The following is a 19,766-nucleotide window of genomic DNA, read 5'->3' as shown; positions in this document are numbered from 1 at the left end:
CGCGAGCAACCCGGCGGCGAGGGGGCGTGGTCATGCGGGGGAGCAAACTGACGAGCGCGCGCAGCTTGAAAAAGGAGATTCCGGCCGCTGCGGAGCGTTTTGGAGGGAGGCGCGGCACCTGGCGCCCAGGTGAGTTGACGGGTGGGGCGGAAGCATACGTGCTGTTCCTCCTTGGTGTGCTGTGGGGCTCACATTTCCCCAGCTTAGACATAGTGAGTTCAGCGACGTCTCATACCAGCCATGGGCGTAGCCAAGAGGGGGCAGTTGCCCTCTCTTTCAATCAATACAGATATGAGATTCTCCTCCCCCCCCCCAAATAAAATCTTGGTTGTGCCCATGGTACCAGCTTTTCTCAAGTTTGGGTCCGCAGATGTTGTTAGAGTACAATTCCCATCATCCCGGAGTCGCACTGCTAGCATGGGTGGGTCCCAACCTTTTTTTTTTTGCCATGTCCCACCTAAGCATCTCTAAAATCCTAATGCTGACCCCCCCCCCCTTGTGACATATAATTCTTATTATTCAAAAAGTGAACTATTCATGTGGAGGAAGCCTAAAAGGCCATTCACTGTTAATTACTCACTCTCAAATTGCCCCCTTAAAAAAATCAAATTTCCTCCCTGTGGGGCGTGTGGGAATGTGATAAGCAAAATCTGGCCTTATTCCCTTATGGGGTACATAAGAACCCTTGCATACCGTTTCCCCTATTTTAAGACATAGTCATAAAATAAGCCATAGCAGGATTTTTAAGCATTCAAGGAATATAAGCCATACCCCGAAAATAAGACATAGTGATAGGCGCAGCAGCAATGCTGGCCGCGGCAGGAGGAGAAGGAAAAAATAAGACATCCCCTGAAAATAAGATATTGTGTTCTGTTTTTTTTTTGAGGAAAAATAAATATAAATCATCGGTTTATTTGTTTATGTACGTGTTTGCCTTGTACATTTATGAACATTTATTATATATCTAAGACCTTAAAATTCTTATAACAGGAACCACAGGCCTAGCCAGAGGGGAAGGGGGGGACAGATCCAGTAAATAAATAAAGATACTTAACTAACTGACCCAACACATTGCAGATAGCTCAGCTCTGCCCCCCCCCAAGCAAAAATCCTGGTGTTGCAGACTATGCCCCTGACCGCTGGTTCTGCTAGCCAGGCCCGTCCTAGCCATAGAGGCTAGTGGCGCGGAGAACCACGGCGCCGGGCGCTGGAAGGGCGGCAAGGGAGCGCAGGGTTCCGGCGATCTGTCCAGGACTGCGCTCCACGAGCTGAGAGGCTGCGCCGCGTCTCCTTCTCTGAGGACTCTGCGCTGCACCTCCTCGTTTCCCCAGCACTGGGTTCCGCTCAGTCGAGCTTCGCCACCAGCGTGCGCACAGCGCCCAAGCAGCTCTTGCGGAACACAGCGCTGGGGAAATGAGAAGGAGGCGCAGCGCGGAGTCCTCGGAGGTGGCCTCCCACTGTTGCCGCGGTCCGCTTGGCACTCCCGGGCCCTTGGAGAGGCTCTGGAGGGGGGCGCTGGAGGGACCTTAGCGCCAGGGCGCTGGATGGGCTTAAGACGGCCCTGCTGCTAGCTAGGGATGTTGGGTAGTCTAAGAACATTTGAGGACCTGAGCTTGAGAAAGGCTGCCTTATGCTGACCACCTTGGATGAGGAGAGATGGAGGCTGGCTATGCTATTTCCTTCTATTTCTCTCTCTCTCAGCTTAGGATGCCTCGAAAGAGCCGCAGAGTTGTCAAATTGCCATCCAGGACTCCTCCAGTAACGAGGATCAATGGGGACTCTCCGTGTGGTTCTCCCTCCTTGGATTACAACACCTTGAAAAGGACGGAATTGCAACAATGGTGTAAGAAGTTTGGGCTTCGTGCTACAGGGAAGGTGAGGGGACGCTGCCACAGTTCAAACCGGACTTCCTGCCCTGTCTCCATCCCACTATTGGAAGTTAAGTGGGAACAGAGGCTGCATATTTCCAAATTTCTGTTTGGTTATATCCTCATTGTGAACAGTGATGAAGGAAATCTTCTTTTCTCAGTCCAGGAAGCCCTGTCTACTCACAAGCAGTAGCAGCCATTCTCTCAGCCTAAGGCAGAATACCTTTTGTGGTAATATCTAGCTGCTAATACATTTTGTGTTCCGACATGCTTTCCCAGCTGAAGGAATGGGTTTTGGCCCTATCTCTCCATTACAATATTTTTTTCTTAAATATTTCTGCTGCCTTTTAGTTGTTTTTATTGCGTCTTGTACAACACCTTCAGATGTGTGTGAGGAAGATGAGTAGTAAATTACGGTAATAATAACAGTGAGCAGCTACTCCAAAGGTATTCTGTTTGTTAAATTATGAACCTGTGGTCAGGGTCTGTCTTATATTTCAGCTTATGTACAGCACTTAGAAAATCACCTGTGCTTTGCAGCTGTTAATAATATATTTTAAAATAGTCCTTAACTCAAAGATCTCTGATAAATAGACTGGCATCATTTACCTGGCATATGCTCTTTTCCCAGCTCAGTCTCCTCAGTAGGTGGAACTAGCTGCCATATTTATTTTCCACAATGCCCTCCAATTTGTGGCATTGTGGGGAGCTGACAGCTCCCAGTGCTACCAGCCTCTCTTGCCAGGCAAGCCTTCCACTGTGCCCAGGAATGTCTCAAACCTGGAACTGGCCCAGATCTAGGGTTAAATACATACTTATTTCCCTTTCTCCACCCATCCCCGACCCTACCCCGCTGCTCAGAATGCAGAACTTCTGGAAAGGCTGGAAGCCTTTCACAGAGACCCTGAGCGGAAAGCAGAAGAAACAAGTAAGGCTGACGTGACTCTCCACGATCCTGAGGTAAGTAGCTCCAGGTCAAAGGTGGTGGGGCCTCAGATATCCATATGCTGCATAGATCAGCCACGGATGGAGTGGGGAAATACGGGTCTATGTTAGAAATAAGATCCTAGTTTCTAGGTGGGGTAAGAAAATTAAGGGTATGGAACTTAAGAAGAACCCATCTGGAGATCTGAGTCCAACAGCACTCTCCCAAGCTGCAGTTCCAAGCAATGCAGAGAAGGACTACATGATTGACAGGTGGGTTATCCTGCTCATCTGTCAAAACGCCTTCTGTGGGGTTTCCAAGGTGCATTGTAAGGAACCGCAGGCTCCTCTGCGGAGTTAACCTCGGGGCAAGTGCCATTGCCAGCCCTTGGCTTGGCAAGCACCAAGCCAAAGGCCAGCAAGGTTTTGGCCGCATGTGTAGAATTGAACCTGCCCATCAACTTCCAGACATCAGCTGATTGACAGGTGGGTGTGGCTTGGGGGGAAATGGCCTTGCAAGCCAAATTGAACCCCTGGTGGGCCAGGATTGGCCCATAGGCCAAAGGCTCCCTACCTCTGAAGGGAACAAAACTGAAGGGAGTAGAAAGGGACTGATAAAGTGTGTGCAAAATAGCGCAAAGAAAAACAGGGTATTTCCTAGTTTAGTCATGGGGAGCAATGGGGTGAATGGCTTTAGGGGATCAGGGAAAGCATAAAGTTGGCAGTGAAGGGGTGAAGCTGAATGTCACTAACTCTTAACACCCACCCACCCTTCCAGACCCCTCTGACAGTCCCTCATCTGGACCTGGCCAAGGATGTAAAAACTGAGCCCTCTGCAGAGAAAGCAGGTGACTAGATTTTTTAAAGGAAGGGACTCTACTTAACTCTTGAAAATAAAAAGCAGACTGGTGGGAGGAACCTGAGGCTCTGCAGAACGGGGTTTGAAGAGTATCAGTGAAGGCAGGCCTGCCGAGATGGGCAAGGTTAATCCAGCCCTACTTTTCCTTTTTTTAGATGTTATCCGTGGTTGGTGTGTGGTTCATGGCATGGTGCTGTACCACCCTGTGTCCAGCTGGGCTCCTCTGTTGCTCCGCGGAGGTTCGGTGTGCGTCCAGGATGGGAAGGACATTGTCCCCTTTCACCTGACCCCGCTCACGACCCCTGTCCCTGATGGCTTCTCTGACAACTACATCTGTGAGAGCTGTGTGCTCAGGTAACGTGGTATCGCTGGCTTCTCCCCTTCCTGTGGATCCCCTTCCCCATTCCACCTTTAACCTGTTCCTGTTTCATCATCACAGGAACAGGGAGAAGCCAAAGAGGTGCCCCACATGCCTGCAAGTACAAATGAAAAGAAACCGGGCTAATTTGTCCCAGAGTCAGACCCTTCTTCGGGAGAGTATATCGCAGTCATCATTCCTTGCAGGTGGAGACGTCTCTAGAGACAGAAGGAGGTGAATAGATAATCCGCAGAGCTGCCTTTTCCCAGACTATATGCGTGTAGGGGAAATATGAGGGAGGCTGACTCTTTCAGGAAAGCGATTTAAGTGCCTCTGGTTTCGGTTTTTGGGGATGGATGGATGGGGTAGTGGGAGATGCATGTACTATGCGAAGTTTGAGAAATGCTGGTACTTAAGAACTGTGCGTTGTCCAGGAAAAGCTTGGATTTTCACACAGGTCCTGCAGATAAAATGAACAGTGATCAGAAAACGCCTTAGTATATCCATCTGCGAGAAGTAAAGTTACAGGGAACCAGGCAGAGGGCCTTCTCAGTGGTGGCACCTACCCTGTGGAATGCCCTCCCATCAGATGCCAAGGAAATAAACAACTGTCTGACTTTTAGAAGACATCTGAAGGCAGCCCTGTTTAGTGAAGTTTTTAAAGTTTGATGTTTTATTGCGTTTTTAATATGCTGTTGGGAGCCACCCAGACTGTATAAGTAATAAATTATTATTATTATCATTAAATTATTATTAGTGGCTCCTCTTCCTTTCACAAGAAAGCTGAGACCTTGTGTGCAGAATGGCAAGTCGGTCTCTTCTCCTCCACCCCCCCTTTTTTTTGCTTGGAAATGGTTGTTGTTAAGTAGAGAGAGGTTAGCTTAGGATAGATTGGTAAGGTCACATCCTGCCACTTACCTAGGGCTTAACATCTCTCTTCCACACCCCCCCCCCCGGCTCTGCAGGACCTTTGAGATAAAAAAGCTGTACCAGCCCCAAGAGGACCAGGCTTATGCCGAGCGGGTGAGTCCCCAGCAGCAATGCTAGCACCCATCTGACAATTGCAGCTACTGTGGCAATTGCTTGAGTGGGATGTGCAGCCACGGGATGAGAGGTCAAGGTGTGGGACAGGTGGTAAAAAGCTGATCCATGCTGAGGGTGCTTAGGAAAAGGCCCACCACACAGGCTTTGGGGGAAGATAAAAGGGGGAAGAGGAAGGCAGAGTCCATGGCCTTGAGAGGAAAATCTAGATACAGATACACATCATCATCAACAAAGATGTGTACGCCACTCTCAGCAAAAGATGTAACTATGCACACAAAACAAATTGCCAGCCTTGATCAACAACAGCAAAAGACCTCTGTGTTAAAATGCAGTCTACAGAAATTTTAAATTTCTGCAACCATAAGGTGTTTAATTATTTTATGGTTGCATTTGTATTTTGTATTTTTGTTTTATGCCTACTATATATTAGTAACAAACAGCCCAGTGTTGACAAGCAGACCCCAGTAGTGGCTGGATGGGGGACATGGAAAACTTTGGGGTGACGGGGCTGCAATTTCACCGTTGTTGTTTTTTCTCAGTGGGAAGAAAACCTCCTTTATTTCAAGGGAATTGCTTCTGAGTATTACATACAGTACTAAAGCCAGCCAATTGGGCTTCATTCTGTAAACACTGTGCATGTGGGGAGTGAGTGAAATAAAGTGGAAACAAGGAAGGTGCTTTAGCATACACACCCCAAAATCCTCTTCCATCCAGCATCTTCTCTGGGAGATACCCCCCTCCACTACCAAGTCCCATGGTAGGGGGAGGGGTCAACCTTGTTTGTTTCTGATTGCTTAGCAACAGAGATTAAACAGTTAAGCTTCATTAGCAATGGTGTTGCCTGACAAGTGCAGAAGCACAGGAGTCTTCATGTTTCGTGTTTTAGAGAGAGAGAGAGAGAGAGAGAGAGGTCTGATTCACACACACACCCAAAGAAAATTGAATGTTGGCAGCCCTGCTTGTGATTGCCAACAAGTGGTATTTGTGGCACTTAGTTCCCGCTTGTGGGCTTTCCATAGGCATCTGATTGGCCACTGTGAGAAACAGGATGCTGGGCTGGACGGACCTTTGGTCTGATGCACCAGAGTTTTTATGGGTGTCCCCTGTTTCCCTCATCCTGGAGCCTTTATCCCATGTGAGGATCTGGCTCGGCTAATATAAGGCTGCCCCATCTGAATGACAATGCTTATTCTGTGAGGTTGATATGGAGGCAGATGTGGACGACTTATTCGCTGACAGCTATATGGATACCTGTTTGTATAAGATTACCGGCCTCGGCCCAGTATACCTGAAGGAGCGTCTCCACCCCCATCGTTCAGCCTGGACACTGAGGTCCAGCTCCGAGGGCCTTCTGACGGTTACCTCACTGCAGGAAGTGAGGTTGCAGGGAACCAGGCAGAGGGCCTTCTCGGTAGTGGCGCCCGCCCTGTGGAAGGCCCTCCCATCAGATGTCAAGGAAATAAGCAACTACCTGACTGTTTTATCATGTTTTTAAATATTCTGTTGGGAGCTGCCCAGAGTGGCTGAGGAAACCCAGCCAGATGGGTGGGGTATAAATATTATTATTATTATTATTATTATTATTATTATTATTATTATTATTATTATTATTTTCAGTGCTTTTTGTACTTTTGTCCATTTACTGTTATTTATTTCCCCTGATTTGAACTATAAAATGGTGATTTTCTTGAGTCGGAATGAGAGTATTAATTGATCCATTTGTGAATGGCAACCTTTTGCCCATTTCCCTTTTCTTTTCATTTAGGTGGACGGGATCCTTTCCCAGATGGCCAATGGAGAGCTTGGTATGGACCGAGTGTTGCGTCCCCTCCATCCCTTGGTTGTTCATTCCCCAGCTCCTTTTGAGAGATGAGTACCTAGAAAGTTGGAACTGGCAGCAATGGACTAGGGAGATCCAAGGAGCTATCAGATAATAGCCAGACAAATGTTTTTATCTAGTCCACAGTGTGCCCTGTTAACATGAGAAAGTTTTGTACAATAAAAGTAATAGAAAATAAATACAGAATCATTCCTGCCACCATATTCTGAATGGAAAGGACTGTTTAGCCTGTTGATTTCCGTCCCCATTTGCTGGCTGACAGTTCTGCATCAAGGCCTAGCACCCTTTTTTGAAGGAAGTACAGTGGTACCTTGGTTTTCGAACGTCTCTGTTGACGAACATTTCGGTTTTTGAATGCCATAAACCTGGAAGTAAATGTTTCTGTTTTTGAACGCGCCTCAATTTTCTCTATTAAATTTGCAGGCTGCCCTTTGAGCCTCGGTTTTCAAACGTTTCGGAACTCAAAACAGTCTTCCGGAACAGATTACATTCGAAACCCAAGGTACCACTGTATTCCCAAAGGCTAGGTAACAGTTGCTCTCTAAGACTTCCAGAACACCTCATTTTGTTTAACCCAGGCATCCCCAAACTCGGCCCTCCAGATGTTTTGGGACTACAACTCCCATCATCCCTAGCTAACAGGACCAGTGGTCAGGGATGATGGGAATTGTAGTCCCAAAACATCTGGAGGGCCGAGTTTGGGGGTGTCTGGTTTAACCTGCTCTTTGGATCGGATGATCTTGGCAACTTTCTACCAGTCCCATAGCAGCAGCTGGATCCTTTGCAGACATGCAGGCGCTGTCTACTACAGGTTTCAAAAGCAAACTTCTTTCTTTTTTACAGTTGTGAAAGCCAGCAACTTCCTGTTTCTTACCAAACATTTTAACAATGGGATTCTGTTTATATCTATCAGTTCAATGTGGCCTTCACTGTTTATGATAGTAACTTAGGAAACTGCCTTATTGACCATCAGACTATTGATGGTCCATCATCCATGGACAACATCAATTCCAGAGTATGAAGGAGAGAGGGCTTTCGTATCACATGCTACCTCCTGTAGGTGTTTTAGACTGAAGACGATGGATCGTAAATATTTAAGACGCCTGAAAGTTTTGAGTAGTATCTCCATTGCTCACGAGGTAGCTTATTAGTTCTCTTTTCATGGTTATCCAAAGCCAACTTTTCTCACTTACTAATATGAGGCCAGGGCTATCACAAGTTAACTTTGAAAGGAATAGATATCTGGTACAAGGAGATGAAAATTGATCTTCTTAGGTCCCAAAAAACAGTTTGGGTTTTCCTGCCCCCCCCCCGCTTTATATGAAGTTCCCTTTTTTTTTCAAAATTGTGAGAATGATCTAACAATAGGAGCCAAGATTTTTGCACCAAAAGCTTATCAGCCTCATAGCAGATGGCTCCAGGCTACCTCTTCCCTATTCTTCACAACTGCTTCATCCAAAAGACCTACTGAACAGGTAAGCTGTAATAATAATAATAATTTATTATCTATACCCCGCCCATCTGGCTGGGTTTCCCCAGCCACTCTGGGCGGCTTCCAACAGAAATATTAGAATACACTAATTTCTTAAAGATTAAAAGCTTCCCTAAACATAGTAGAATATGCCTTGTACTTGCACATCTTCTGTAGCTTCCAATAAAAGCTTGTGGATGGAATGCCAAGATTCTGGATTATGAAGTAGCATAGATCTGGAGGCAATGTGGAAGTTTGATAGCGCTGTGGGTGTCATTCAGACATTGGCACAATACAAAATGGCTGCCTAAAGGCCCCAAAGGCTACTTTTTGCAACGTCGACCCCTCCCACACCACTCCTAAAATGTCACAGGGTCTAGGTCACCCTGTACACCTATGGTACTTTTCTAATTTCAGACAAGGGATGAGACTCCTATAGGAAAGAATTTCAGTTTTCTCTCCTGTGGACCCTGGTCTTAATATTACAGATGAGTTCAGGAAGAGTACTTCAGTGGCTCCAACACTCTTGAAAGGTTAATCAGAGAAGGGCTTTAGGTTCTCTGTCCTATAAAGATCAGACTTTGAAATGAGATTCATGGAGAGTAAAGGAAAAACTAAAATGTATAAATTATTATTACAATGGGAAACGAAAGATGATTTGGTTAAGATTATACTGTGGGCCAATGACTTCAGACATAACATTGATATGTCTGCAGGAGAGAAGTTATGGAATGTGGATATGAAATTTACTGCCTGTTAAACTTTGAAAGGAAACTCTATGAAAATGAAGCATAGGTGGTATTTTACGCCATATAAATTAGCCAAAATGTATAAGACTGTATCAAATATGTGTTGGAGATGAAAACAGATGGAAGGGTCACCTTTTTCATATGTGCTGGTCCTGTAAAAAGGCCAAGGGCTTCTGGGAAATGATATATAATAGGATTGCCATATTCCAGGAAGTGAAAATTTGGACACAACAGTTGTTGACCCTTCCCCCCCCCCAAAAATGCTGCCGTACCTTGGCTTTCAAACAGCTTAGTTCTCGAACGTTTTGGCTCCCAAACGCCGCAACCCCGGAAGTGAGCGTTCCAGTTTGCGAACTATTTTTTGGAAGCTGAACATCCGGCAGGGCTCCCGCGGCTTCCGATTGGCTGCAGGAGGTTCCTGCAGCCAATCGGAAGCCGGACTTTGGTTTTCGAACGTTTTGGAAGTCGAACGGACTTCCAGAACAGATTCTGTTTGACTTCCAAGGTACGACTATATCCCAAAAACATTTCAACATTTTGCACTCTCTTAAACACTCCCTCCTCCAATCTGCCCTTTTTCTCCCACCCCACACCTGATCTGCGCTCTCTGTCATGCCCTGCCCCAACCCTGCGCTCTTTTTAACACCCCTTCCTACTGATCCGTTGCTCTTCCGCCTGCACAATATTTGCATCGCAGCCTCACCGTGGCTGTCGGAAGTGGGTCGCCTTCATCTGGATGTGCTGCACCCACTTCTGTGAATATGATGGTGGCGGATGTCAACCACAACATCAGTGGAGCCTATGGCGGAGACTGCCTGCCCAGGGCAGTTGAGTGGTGGGTATATGAGAATGTCTGTGCTGCACACGAGCATTTAATGTGCACAATGGGTTGCCATACGCCCGGGTTTCCCCAGACATTTTAAATGGCTGCCAAAATTTCCACGCGGATGCAACTTTCAGCAACAAATTTCGGCAATGTTCTAGATTTTCCGGACGTATGGCAGCCCTGATATATAATAAAATTTAAAAAGATGTTTAAATTGGTGATTCCCAAAACACCCAAACCCTTTTTGCTTAGGATAATTGGGATGGAGGTTCCGAAGAAGCTGACAAATTTTTTATGTATGCAGCAACTTTCAGCCAGAATCTTATACTGTATGCACAGAAACGGAAAGAGGAAGAGATTTCAACCAAAGAATAATATTTATGAGGTTCAGGGTACATTCTATCAAATCTGGTGGACCTGTAAAAGGGTAAAAGTACAGTCATACCTCGGTTTAAGTACACCTCAGTTTGAGTACTTTCAGTTTAAGTACTCCGCGGACCCGTCTGGAACGGATTAATCCACTTTCCATTACTTTCAATGGGAAAATTTGCTTCAGGTTAAGTACGCTTCAGGTTAAGAACAGACTACCGGATCCAAATGTGTACTTAAACCGAGGTACCACTGTATTGGGAAATAATTCATAATGAATTTGAAAAAAATGTTTAAAAGTACTTTTCCAGAAAAACCAGAGTCCCTTTTGTTGGGGATAATTCAGATGGAAATTACCAGGTTATTTTATGTATGCCACTACTGCAGCCCATGCTTTGTTAACCCAAAAATGGAAAATGAGTGAGGTCCCAACTAAAGAAGAATGGCAACCTAAACTGATGGAATATGTGCAGCTTGTGGACCTAACACACAGAATAAGAGAACAAGAAGAACATACTTTAGAGAAGATTGGAAAATGTTAATTGAATATATGGGGGGGGGGAATTGTGTACACTTGAAAATGTTGGCAGCATTAAGATAAATTCAACAGTGTAAATAAGTGTGATGTATGTTATAATGGAATACTGAATGGTTTAGTTTATGTAAAATATGCAGGGATTTATGTTACGCAAAATGAACCATGGAAAGAGCAGAAAGGAAGTCATTGATATTTTAAGATTGTTTAAATGAATATTCTAAAATGTAAAACAAATAATAAAAAATATAGAATAAAATAAAATAAACAAACTGAAAAAAGAATATTTAGGCTTTAACAAGTTGCAGTACTTGTTTTTATCCGAAATCAGAAAACACGATGGCTTCAGTGCATTTACTTTTGAATGCTCATTGATAGTTTGAGTTGTACCGCCGAGCTCTGTCATTCACATTTTGATGCATGCATTTTTGTCTCTAGAATTAATTGTACCAACTGGGATGCACAGCTGACAAACTGCCTTTGCTGGCCTTAATACATTTGAACAGCATTTCCCGTGAGCTTCCTGCTTCCTGCCCCTGGTCCTCACCAGGGACAGGGAATGCAGAATCCCTGATCCGTCTGTAAACAGAAAAAAAGGTCAAGCAACTTCCGGGTTCTGAAAGGTGACACAGAATGACCGTAGTGGTACTCTGAGTAGCAGGATTTGAGAGGCTAGGATTTGAGAGTGGGCGTGTATGATGCTAGTGCACAGAATAAGAATGGTTTTATAGGTTTTATAGCTGCGTACATAGGAGAGGGAGGAAAAGGAAAATCTCTCCAAACATGACAAGCTCTGCTTCTTAAGCTTTGAGCTTTGGTTTTCCAATATTTAGTAACTAGTGTGCAGATCAAAAGGTCAGCTGGTCTCTTGAGGCATCTGTATATGAATGCTTGCACATAAGAATATCAAGTGTAAGAGTGGCTTTTGGAGAATCCTGGTGTTGGATTTTCTATATCTGCTTTGTCCTTTCTGGATTCTAGTGGCAACAGTCACTAAAATGCTTTTCAATCTTTAATGTTTTATTATGTTTTTATATATGTTGGTAGCTGCCCAGAGTGGCTGGGGCAACCCAGTCAGATAGGCAAGGTAAAGGTAAAGGGACCCCTGACAGTTAAGTCCAGTCGCAGACGACTCTGGGGTTGTGGCGCTCATCTCGCTTAACAGGCCAAGAGAGTTTGTCCGCAGACAGTTTATGCTGGTCATGTGGCCAGCATGACCAAGCCGCTTCTGGCGAAACCAGAGCAGCGCACGGAAACGCCGTTTACCTTCCCGCCGGAGCGGCACCTATTTATCTACTTGCACTTTTTGGTGTGCTTTCGAACTGCTAGGTTGGCAGGAGCAGGGACTGAGCAACGGGAGCTCACCCTGTCGCGGGGATTCGAACTGCCGACTTTCTGATCGGCAAGCCGAAGAGGCTCAGTGGTTTAGACCACAGCGCCACCCGCGAGGTACAAATATATTATTATTATATCATTCTGCTTCTTATCTTAGCTTTCCCTTTTGCCCTTGCTCCATCAAAAATCCTCACATTCCTTCACAAAAACATTTTGCAACATGGTACAATCCTGCCTCCCTTCTCATCCCTTTCTTCGTACTGTATTGGTAAATGGAACAGTTAAGGAACCGAGACTTTATTCAGCTGAAACTGGGTCACCAGCCAGGGGCCTGGAGGTGTTATTGCACCTGCCACCATTTTCTATGGCATCTATGAAAGATCTCAGTAAAAATGCCATCAGAAATCCACAAAATACTGTTTGCTCTTTTTGCTCTGTTACTGTTTGCACTATAACAACAACAACAACAATTTTATTATTTATGCCCCGCCCATCTGGCTAGGTTTCCCCAGCCACTGTGGGCGGCTCACAGCATATATCAGAACATACTAAAACACCAAACATTAAAAACTTCCTGATGCAGGGCTGCCTTCAGGTATCTTCTGAAAGTCAGATACAGTAGTTGTTTATTTCCTTGACCTCTGAAGGGAGGGTGTTCTACATGGAGGGCACCACTACCGAGAAGGCCCTCTGCCTGGTTCTGATTTTGCTACACTAAACACTCCCACTGAACATGCCCAGATTTCATTGGATGCCAGGATTGGACACCCGTCCTCTCTTTCATTCCAAGCAGTGATGCAATGATGACTGGTGTAGAGGCCTTTTCGCCATTAAGACTGCCCCATCTTCTTTCCTCCTGGCTCTTGATGCATGCCAGCCAGTCGCATCATCTCAGAAGGCCGCGAACTTCCTGTGTTTCAACCTGACATTAAGCAATGCAGGACCATCAGCATTGATGGTTGACGTACTGAACCTCTGGCTTAATGGCTGGATCAAATAAAATACACTCATGTCAACTAGCCATACCCAGCACAGTGAACAGATTCCATTCGACTTCCAAGCTACGACTGTACTGTGACAGAGAAACTCTCTGGCAGGCTTGCCCGTCCTTCCACCTGCATGGCACACGGCACACAGTGAAAATAAAAGTAGAGTAACCTTTTCAAGAGGAGAATAGACATGCTAAATAAAGTTCAACCTTCTCTCTCTGATAAGTACACATGGCAGGGTGGCGTAAAAGAACGGAGAAAAGCAAATAGCAGAGAAATTAAATTGGATGGGGGTTTCCGTCTGTTTCCTGGCCAGGCTGAATTTGCTGCGGCAAACACAGCAGGTGCTAGAACTCAACATTGGGTTGAGGAGACACATGGCTCCTGTCAAAAACTGGCACACCCCCACCCCCACCCCAGGGCAAGCCGGCTGCAAATGGTAGCCACCCACTCACACCTGTCAGGGTCCACAGGACCCAAGGCTAGAAAACCTCACAAGTGCCTCTCCCCAAAAGTAAAAATACTACTGCATTTATTTTTAACACTACTACAGCGTACTGCCTGTTCATACTGACATCCACAACCAGCCACCTCATGATGCTTGTAATGCAGCTAAGTAGTTATTCTTTACCCAGTTTGAATCAAAGCTGGTTGGAAAGAAAATCCCACCCCCCATGTATTTAATTTTTTAAAAAAACACACAACTGGGTAGATGTTGGTTGTGGTTAACATTGTGTGGTATGCTCTCTCTCCCCACCGCCACCCCAAAAGGCTTTCAGGCCAAGGGAGCCGGCGTTTGTCCACAGACAGTGTTCTGGGTCTTGTGGCCAGCATGACTAAACTGCTTCTGGCGCAACAGGGCACCGTGACAGAACCGCCAACCTAGCAGTTGGAAAGCACGCTAGTGCAACTACCAGATAAATAGCAGGAACGTAAACGCCGTTTCTGTGTGCTCTGGTTTCCGTCAGGGTGTTCCATTGCGCCAGAAGCGGTTTGGTCATGCTGGCCACATGACCCGGAAAGCTTTGTGAACAAACGCCGGCTCCCTCGGCCTGAAAGCGAGATAAGCGCTGCAACCCCGTAGTCGCCTTTGACTGGACTTAACCGTCCAGGGGTCCTTTACCTTCTCCCCCCCAAACCAGTGGTGGGAACACACTGGGTGCAGAGTAAACAGGAGTGTGTGCACAACCTCATTTCCCTGTGTGACGGGGTGCTCAAAGTGTAAGAGACAGACAATGAAGTCGCTTAAGTGAAGGGGAAATCTCAAATTGGTGCTTTCATATGCTGAGTATCTCTAGATGAGCAGCAAAAGTGGGGCTGCAGGTGTTTTTGGCTCTACAATACAGTGGTGCTTCGAGTTACAAATGCTTCAACTTCCAAACTCTGCTAACCTGGAAGAGTTACCTTGAACTGAAAACTTTGCCCCAGGATGAGAACAGAAATCGTGTGCTGGCGGCAGAGCAGCAGCAAGAGGCCCTAGCGAAAACACGCCTCTAGTTAAGAACAGTTTCAGGTTAAGAACGGACCTCCGGAACAAATTAAGTTCGTAAGTAGAGGTACCACTGTACTCTCTAGTTCTGACTTTAAGTGTTGCTGTCCAAAGTAGATATTTGGGTTCTTGCATTGCCCAAAAGTAATTATAGCGACTGAAATCTTGAGATAAAAGCTGTTGATTTCACTTGGGCAGAGCATCTGAACATCTTCCTGCACCATGGAAACTGGCAGAAAATGGAAACCATACCGTAGCTTGGCTCATTGCAATCATAAACTTGTGAATTGCTTCTGCATTATTGTAGGTGGGTGTGCTGATCTTGTCTTGCTGAGCCCCCTCCCTGAGAAAATTCGATCCTTAAGTTGCAGCTACTGTATTCTTTTGTAACAGCTGAAGTTGGAGACTATTGTTGTCTTCAAGCTGCCAACTGTTAATGGAAAATGCAAATTTCAAGCAAGAGGTTTTGGGAATGATAGAGCTCACATCCCATGGGAAAGGCGATACAATTGCCGGTGTTTGATTGCAATTGGCTAGTTAGGGAGAATAGCTTATTATTGTCTGGAAAAGGTCATTGTGCTAACTTTAGATTTGAAAGCACCTGTCTGGTTGCAAAGTAAATCCGGGTATAAGTGGAATTGTCAGCATAAAAATAAACCAGGCTGATTTAATGCTTTCATTAAATGACTGTTACACACATTTTCATCTCTCTAATAAATGGCAGAACTTCAGCACTGGGTAGAAAATCTGTGATAAAGATGAATATATTGCCATGTCTTTGTTCCAAACAATGCCTGTTGAAGCGAATGACTTACGGTTCAAACAACGGCAAAAGATTTATCCAGGTTTTTATGGCAAGGGAGAAAAACATGTGTTAAACTTATTACAAGATGGAAAGGGAGAGGAGGCTTGAGTGTACCAAATCTAAATTTGTATTTTGCAGCTTGCTGTTTAATGTGGATGAAGGAGTGGCTGGCATTGAGAAATGAGAGGATACTGGAAATAAAAGGGCATGACCTAAGGTTTGGATGGCATGGATATTTGTGCTACGATTAAGCTAATGTGGATTTTAAAAAATCACTTTATTAGAAATGCCATATTAAGCACCCCTGCATTCCATGTTTCCTTTAGTGGAGGCCTTCCAACAATGCTTCACAGGGCTCTATTGAATTTCATACCACGTTCAAATAAGTCTTTTCCTTAGTGGAATGTGCAGCTGGAGGGAACAACTGTTTTGACAGCCTTTTTCTGGAAGAGAGATTCTCTTCCAGACAACTGGGCAAGATATTCTGTAACTAGGGTGAACATTCCTTATCATATGACTATAACACCACAGTTTCCTGAAGACTGGCTCATACATGTGTCTGCCTCACTTTCCTCTTCTGTACTTCATCACTGTGTGTCTAGGGTTGTCTCCTGTATACAGTGGTATAACATGGAGGGGCCACAGGGGCTGTTGCCCCGGGCTCAAAATTATTAGGGGCGCAAAATTTCATCACCCGGTGCTGCCTCAATATAGCTGCAAGTTTGCATTGAGGGCTCTGTTGAAAACAGCTTCTCCATGCAAACCAGGAAGTGACCTCTCCAGACAACGGAATGACTCTTCTTTTCTTATCTCTACAGCTGCAACGTCCTAGGTGATGTGGATGCCACTGGACAGTTGAATGTGCATTTATACTCCATCCATTTCCCCTTCATATGGCCCCGGGCCCTGGTAACCCTTGTTACACCACTGTAGCAACAGCAACACAACTGCCATGTGATAGACGTCAGTTTTGCCGTGTATCACTCTTCTGATTCCCACCGCTCTTTAGAGACCTTGTGGATCTAGATAACCTATAGAAGACTTCCTGTGATAGGCCATTACTCACACAGGCCGGATCACCCCAGATTTAGAAACAACACTAGCATCTTGGACCCGTGCTAGTTGCAAAATGCGCCTTGTGCTTGGCTAATTCTGGACTCTGTTTACAGATCCCACCCCACCAAAACCAGCCATAGATACCTCAAACCCTTCAGCTAATCCTGCTGTGTTGGGAATTATTTGCTATTATCCTGAGTTTCGAGTCCAATCACACTGTTTCCTCCTTCATATTATTTCCCACGTCTAAACTCCCTAATTGCCTCTAAATTATTACCTCTTGTTGCTTCTTTTATTTGATTACACCGCAGCTGTGCCGAGGTCAGGTGGAAAGAGCTGTCGGAAAGAGCAGATGAGATTTAATGATGTTCTTAAATATTTCATGTTGATTGGAGATTGAGAGAGCCGGGTTGTCAACACAGTAGGTGCCCTTCTTATACCTGGCCCTACGAAGGAAACACATGCACAAAGAAAGGCAGCAAATCCCTGGCAGTGCAAAGGTGAGGAGCCAGTTCACTGTTTTGTTTTGTTTTTTGCATCAAGGACCTGATTGGGAACTGCATGGTTGAACTTGGCACAGACAAAACTCCCTCAGATCATGCAGGCTTGAAACAGAAGCAACACGTGAAGGTCCAAGAGAGAACATCTTGTACAGAACGAGAAACCTCACAGGAAAACCCAATGGTTATATGTTGAGCAAATACTTTCTATGCACTAGGTTGGTGGATAGATACCTGTGTTGTTAGTTCAAAAGAGGGCATGGTCCATAATTTCATAAATTGTGTGTCTTTGCTTTTCAATTTGATCCTTTTTCATGGTATTGTATGTATTGCGGTGTTTTATGCATTGTCCTTGAAGTTATATGTCTTGATCATAGTTTAGTTATTATATATTGTAATTGTTGAGAGTGAAGTTCTGTTTAGTTATTATTTGCTCATGTTCTGAGAGTTAATCTGATTGAATACTATTTTGTTTGATGTAAGCCATTCCATTCTAAAGTTATGTTTCGTTATGATTCTTTGAATTGGATCAGATTATTATAAGGTTGCATATTTTGTTGCTATAAATGGCCTTGTGTATACTAATAGGGAAAGGCAGTATACAAAGTAAAAGTGAAATGAAATGAAATTATCCAGCCAGATTTAATTTTGGGTCTCAATGATTTCAGCGGAAGAGGGAGCTAGGCATGTTCTCAACGCTCCCACTGAAATCAACCACATTTTAACTTGGACTGGATTGTATCTGGTGGAAATAATGTTTATTTTTTATTTTTGCATAAGCAACACTTCAGAAAATATGAAAAATATAAATGAAATGCTTGATTGTACAGTGCAGCTTTTTTTATTCCAGGTATGTATGTTGGTCTGAGCTTACTATAGTGGATGTGACGACAACAACAGCAACTTTTAATTTCTGGAAAAACTATGCCAAGGCTGAAGCCTAATGAAAGCTATTATAGGCTCTTTCCCATCAGCTCTTTCAAGTGAAGTGGAGTTGAGCTATGGGTAGAGAGTGGTGAGGAAATGCATTATGTCCATTCAAATAATCACAGGTCTTCTTGGTTATTCTTATTGCAAAGAGTGACTTGTTTTCGAGTGAACTGCATAGTTGCATACAGCAATTACATACAGCAGAAGTGGGAAGAGCTCTCATTTTCTGTGTCACTCCAGCAGGGTTTTGTTGTTGTTTTTAAACACAACCTGAGTGATTTTTAAGGCTAATGTGCTTCTGGAAAGATACAGATTTTATAGCAATTTGCTGTGCCGATATACTGCTGTAAAATGCTGCCGTGTTGCTAGGCTTTTGTATTGGAATATAAGCAGGGCCAGATTTAGGTTTGATGAGGCCCTAAGCTACTGAATGGGGCCCTTTATATGTCCAGCTGTCCTTTGTCAACAACAAATGGCTGCTGTTTTTTTGTGTTGAATATACGCTATATGGTAATTTATGGACCTAATAGGTATCTAAAGCCATTTGCACATAACAAAATATGTGTATCATAGGAGCCTGCACAACACAAAACACTGTTACTGTATGTAGGTTTTGTTTTGTTTCTTATCTTATATTTTGGAAATGTGCATCATTTCCCCCCCTTTAAATTTTGTTAACTTGTAGTACCATAATATGTGTTTATTCAAAAGAAAGGCTCTATGTTTTTAAGAGGGCTTACTCCCAGGTAAGCGGGTATAAGATAACAGCAGGCACCCCCAAACTGCGGCCCTCCAGATGTTTTGGCCTACAACTCCCATGATCCCTAGCTAACAGGACCAGTGGTCGGGGAAGATGGGAATTGTGGTCCAAAACATCTGGAGGGCCGAAGTTTGGGGATGCCTGGATAACAGCCTAGGGCTTTGGTTTAGGTTGGCGCTGGGGAAAACCTCAAACAGCTGCATGGCAGGCAGAATTTCAACAGGTTAAAACTTTTCTGGTATGGAAAAGCCTCACCACGACTACTTGCTCTAATTTTGTGTTATGCTCTGTCCCCCTCCATGGCAGCCAGGCTAGCCCCGGCCCACATGGGCAGCTAGCTCCATAAAGGGAAGGTGTTTTTTTTTTTTAAAAAAAAAATGTTTAATGTTTTATTGTGTGTTTATATATGTTGGAAGCTGCCCAGAGTGTAGGGTTGCCAGACCCAATAGAGGACAGGACTTCTGTGCCTTTAATTGCCCTGCTCTCTTTTGAGTCTGGAAACCTTAAAGAGAAACCAGCAGACCCTTTGTTTAATTTTCAAGCAAAGGGTCTGCTGGTTTCTCTTTAAGGTTTCCAGACTCAAAAGAGAGTGGCTTGGGCAAATGGATGGGGTATAAGCAAAATTATTGTTGTTGTTGTTGCTGCTGTTGTTGTTGTTAAATGGGACATCCTTATTTCCATCGGAGAAATTTTGGAGGATACGGGAGTGTGAGAAAGCCAGGTGTTAGGATAAGTTCTGCTCCAGTGCTGGCTCCAGGCTTTTGCAGGGCCTGTGGACATTAAATCCTTGATGGGCCTCCCTAACTTGGAAGAGGTAGGGCAAGCAAACTGAGAATTCGATTACGCTGCAGCTGGTCTTCTTGGATAATCCATGCAAAGTTCTGCTGACTCTAGGACCCTGGCAGATGCTCAAGCTTTCTACCCTCTGGAAGCCACACTTCCCAGAATGGTTTAGCAGTCAATCTCTGTTCCCAGAGAACCTGAGAAGTCGTAGCTGATGATCAAATGGTCAAAGGACTTTGGTTATTCCATCCAGATGGACAGTTGGGGGAAATTATG

The 19,766-nt window shown here is 44.7% G+C and overlaps 1 protein-coding gene across 1 annotated transcript; it reads left to right on the top strand.

The window, feature by feature from the left end:
- The first annotated feature begins 1,707 nt into the window (after positions 1–1,707).
- Positions 1,708–7,193, top strand: LOC118092152 (uncharacterized). Its single transcript, XM_035129938.2, has 7 exons — positions 1,708–1,875; positions 2,730–2,828; positions 3,571–3,640; positions 3,807–4,005; positions 4,091–4,243; positions 4,975–5,032; positions 6,819–7,193. Exons 1-7 carry the CDS (start codon positions 1,708–1,710, stop codon positions 6,924–6,926), a joined length of 855 nt encoding a protein of 284 aa, XP_034985829.1. The 3' UTR covers positions 6,927–7,193.
- The last annotated feature ends 12,573 nt before the right edge of the window (positions 7,194–19,766 follow it).

The sequence above is a fragment of the Zootoca vivipara genome, chromosome 12, assembly GCF_963506605.1.
Source record: "Zootoca vivipara chromosome 12, rZooViv1.1, whole genome shotgun sequence".
NCBI lineage: Eukaryota > Metazoa > Chordata > Lepidosauria > Squamata > Lacertidae > Zootoca > Zootoca vivipara.
The sequence above is the reverse complement of the archived record's forward strand: the minus strand, read 5'-3'. Positions and strand labels throughout refer to the sequence as shown.

What these genes read in the sequence shown, in the direction of transcription:
- LOC118092152 (XM_035129938.2), top strand. Translation starts at nt 1,708, where the DNA reads ATGCCTCGAAAGAGCCGCAGAGTTGTCAAATTGCCATCCAGGACTCCT. An exon ending in TGACTCTCCACGATCCTGAG is followed by an intron (nt 2,829 to 3,570) that starts GTAAGTAGCTCC and finishes CCACCCTTCCAG; the next exon opens with ACCCCTCTGACAGTCCCTCA. An exon ending in TGTGAGAGCTGTGTGCTCAG is followed by an intron (nt 4,006 to 4,090) that starts GTAACGTGGTAT and finishes TCATCATCACAG; the next exon opens with GAACAGGGAGAAGCCAAAGA.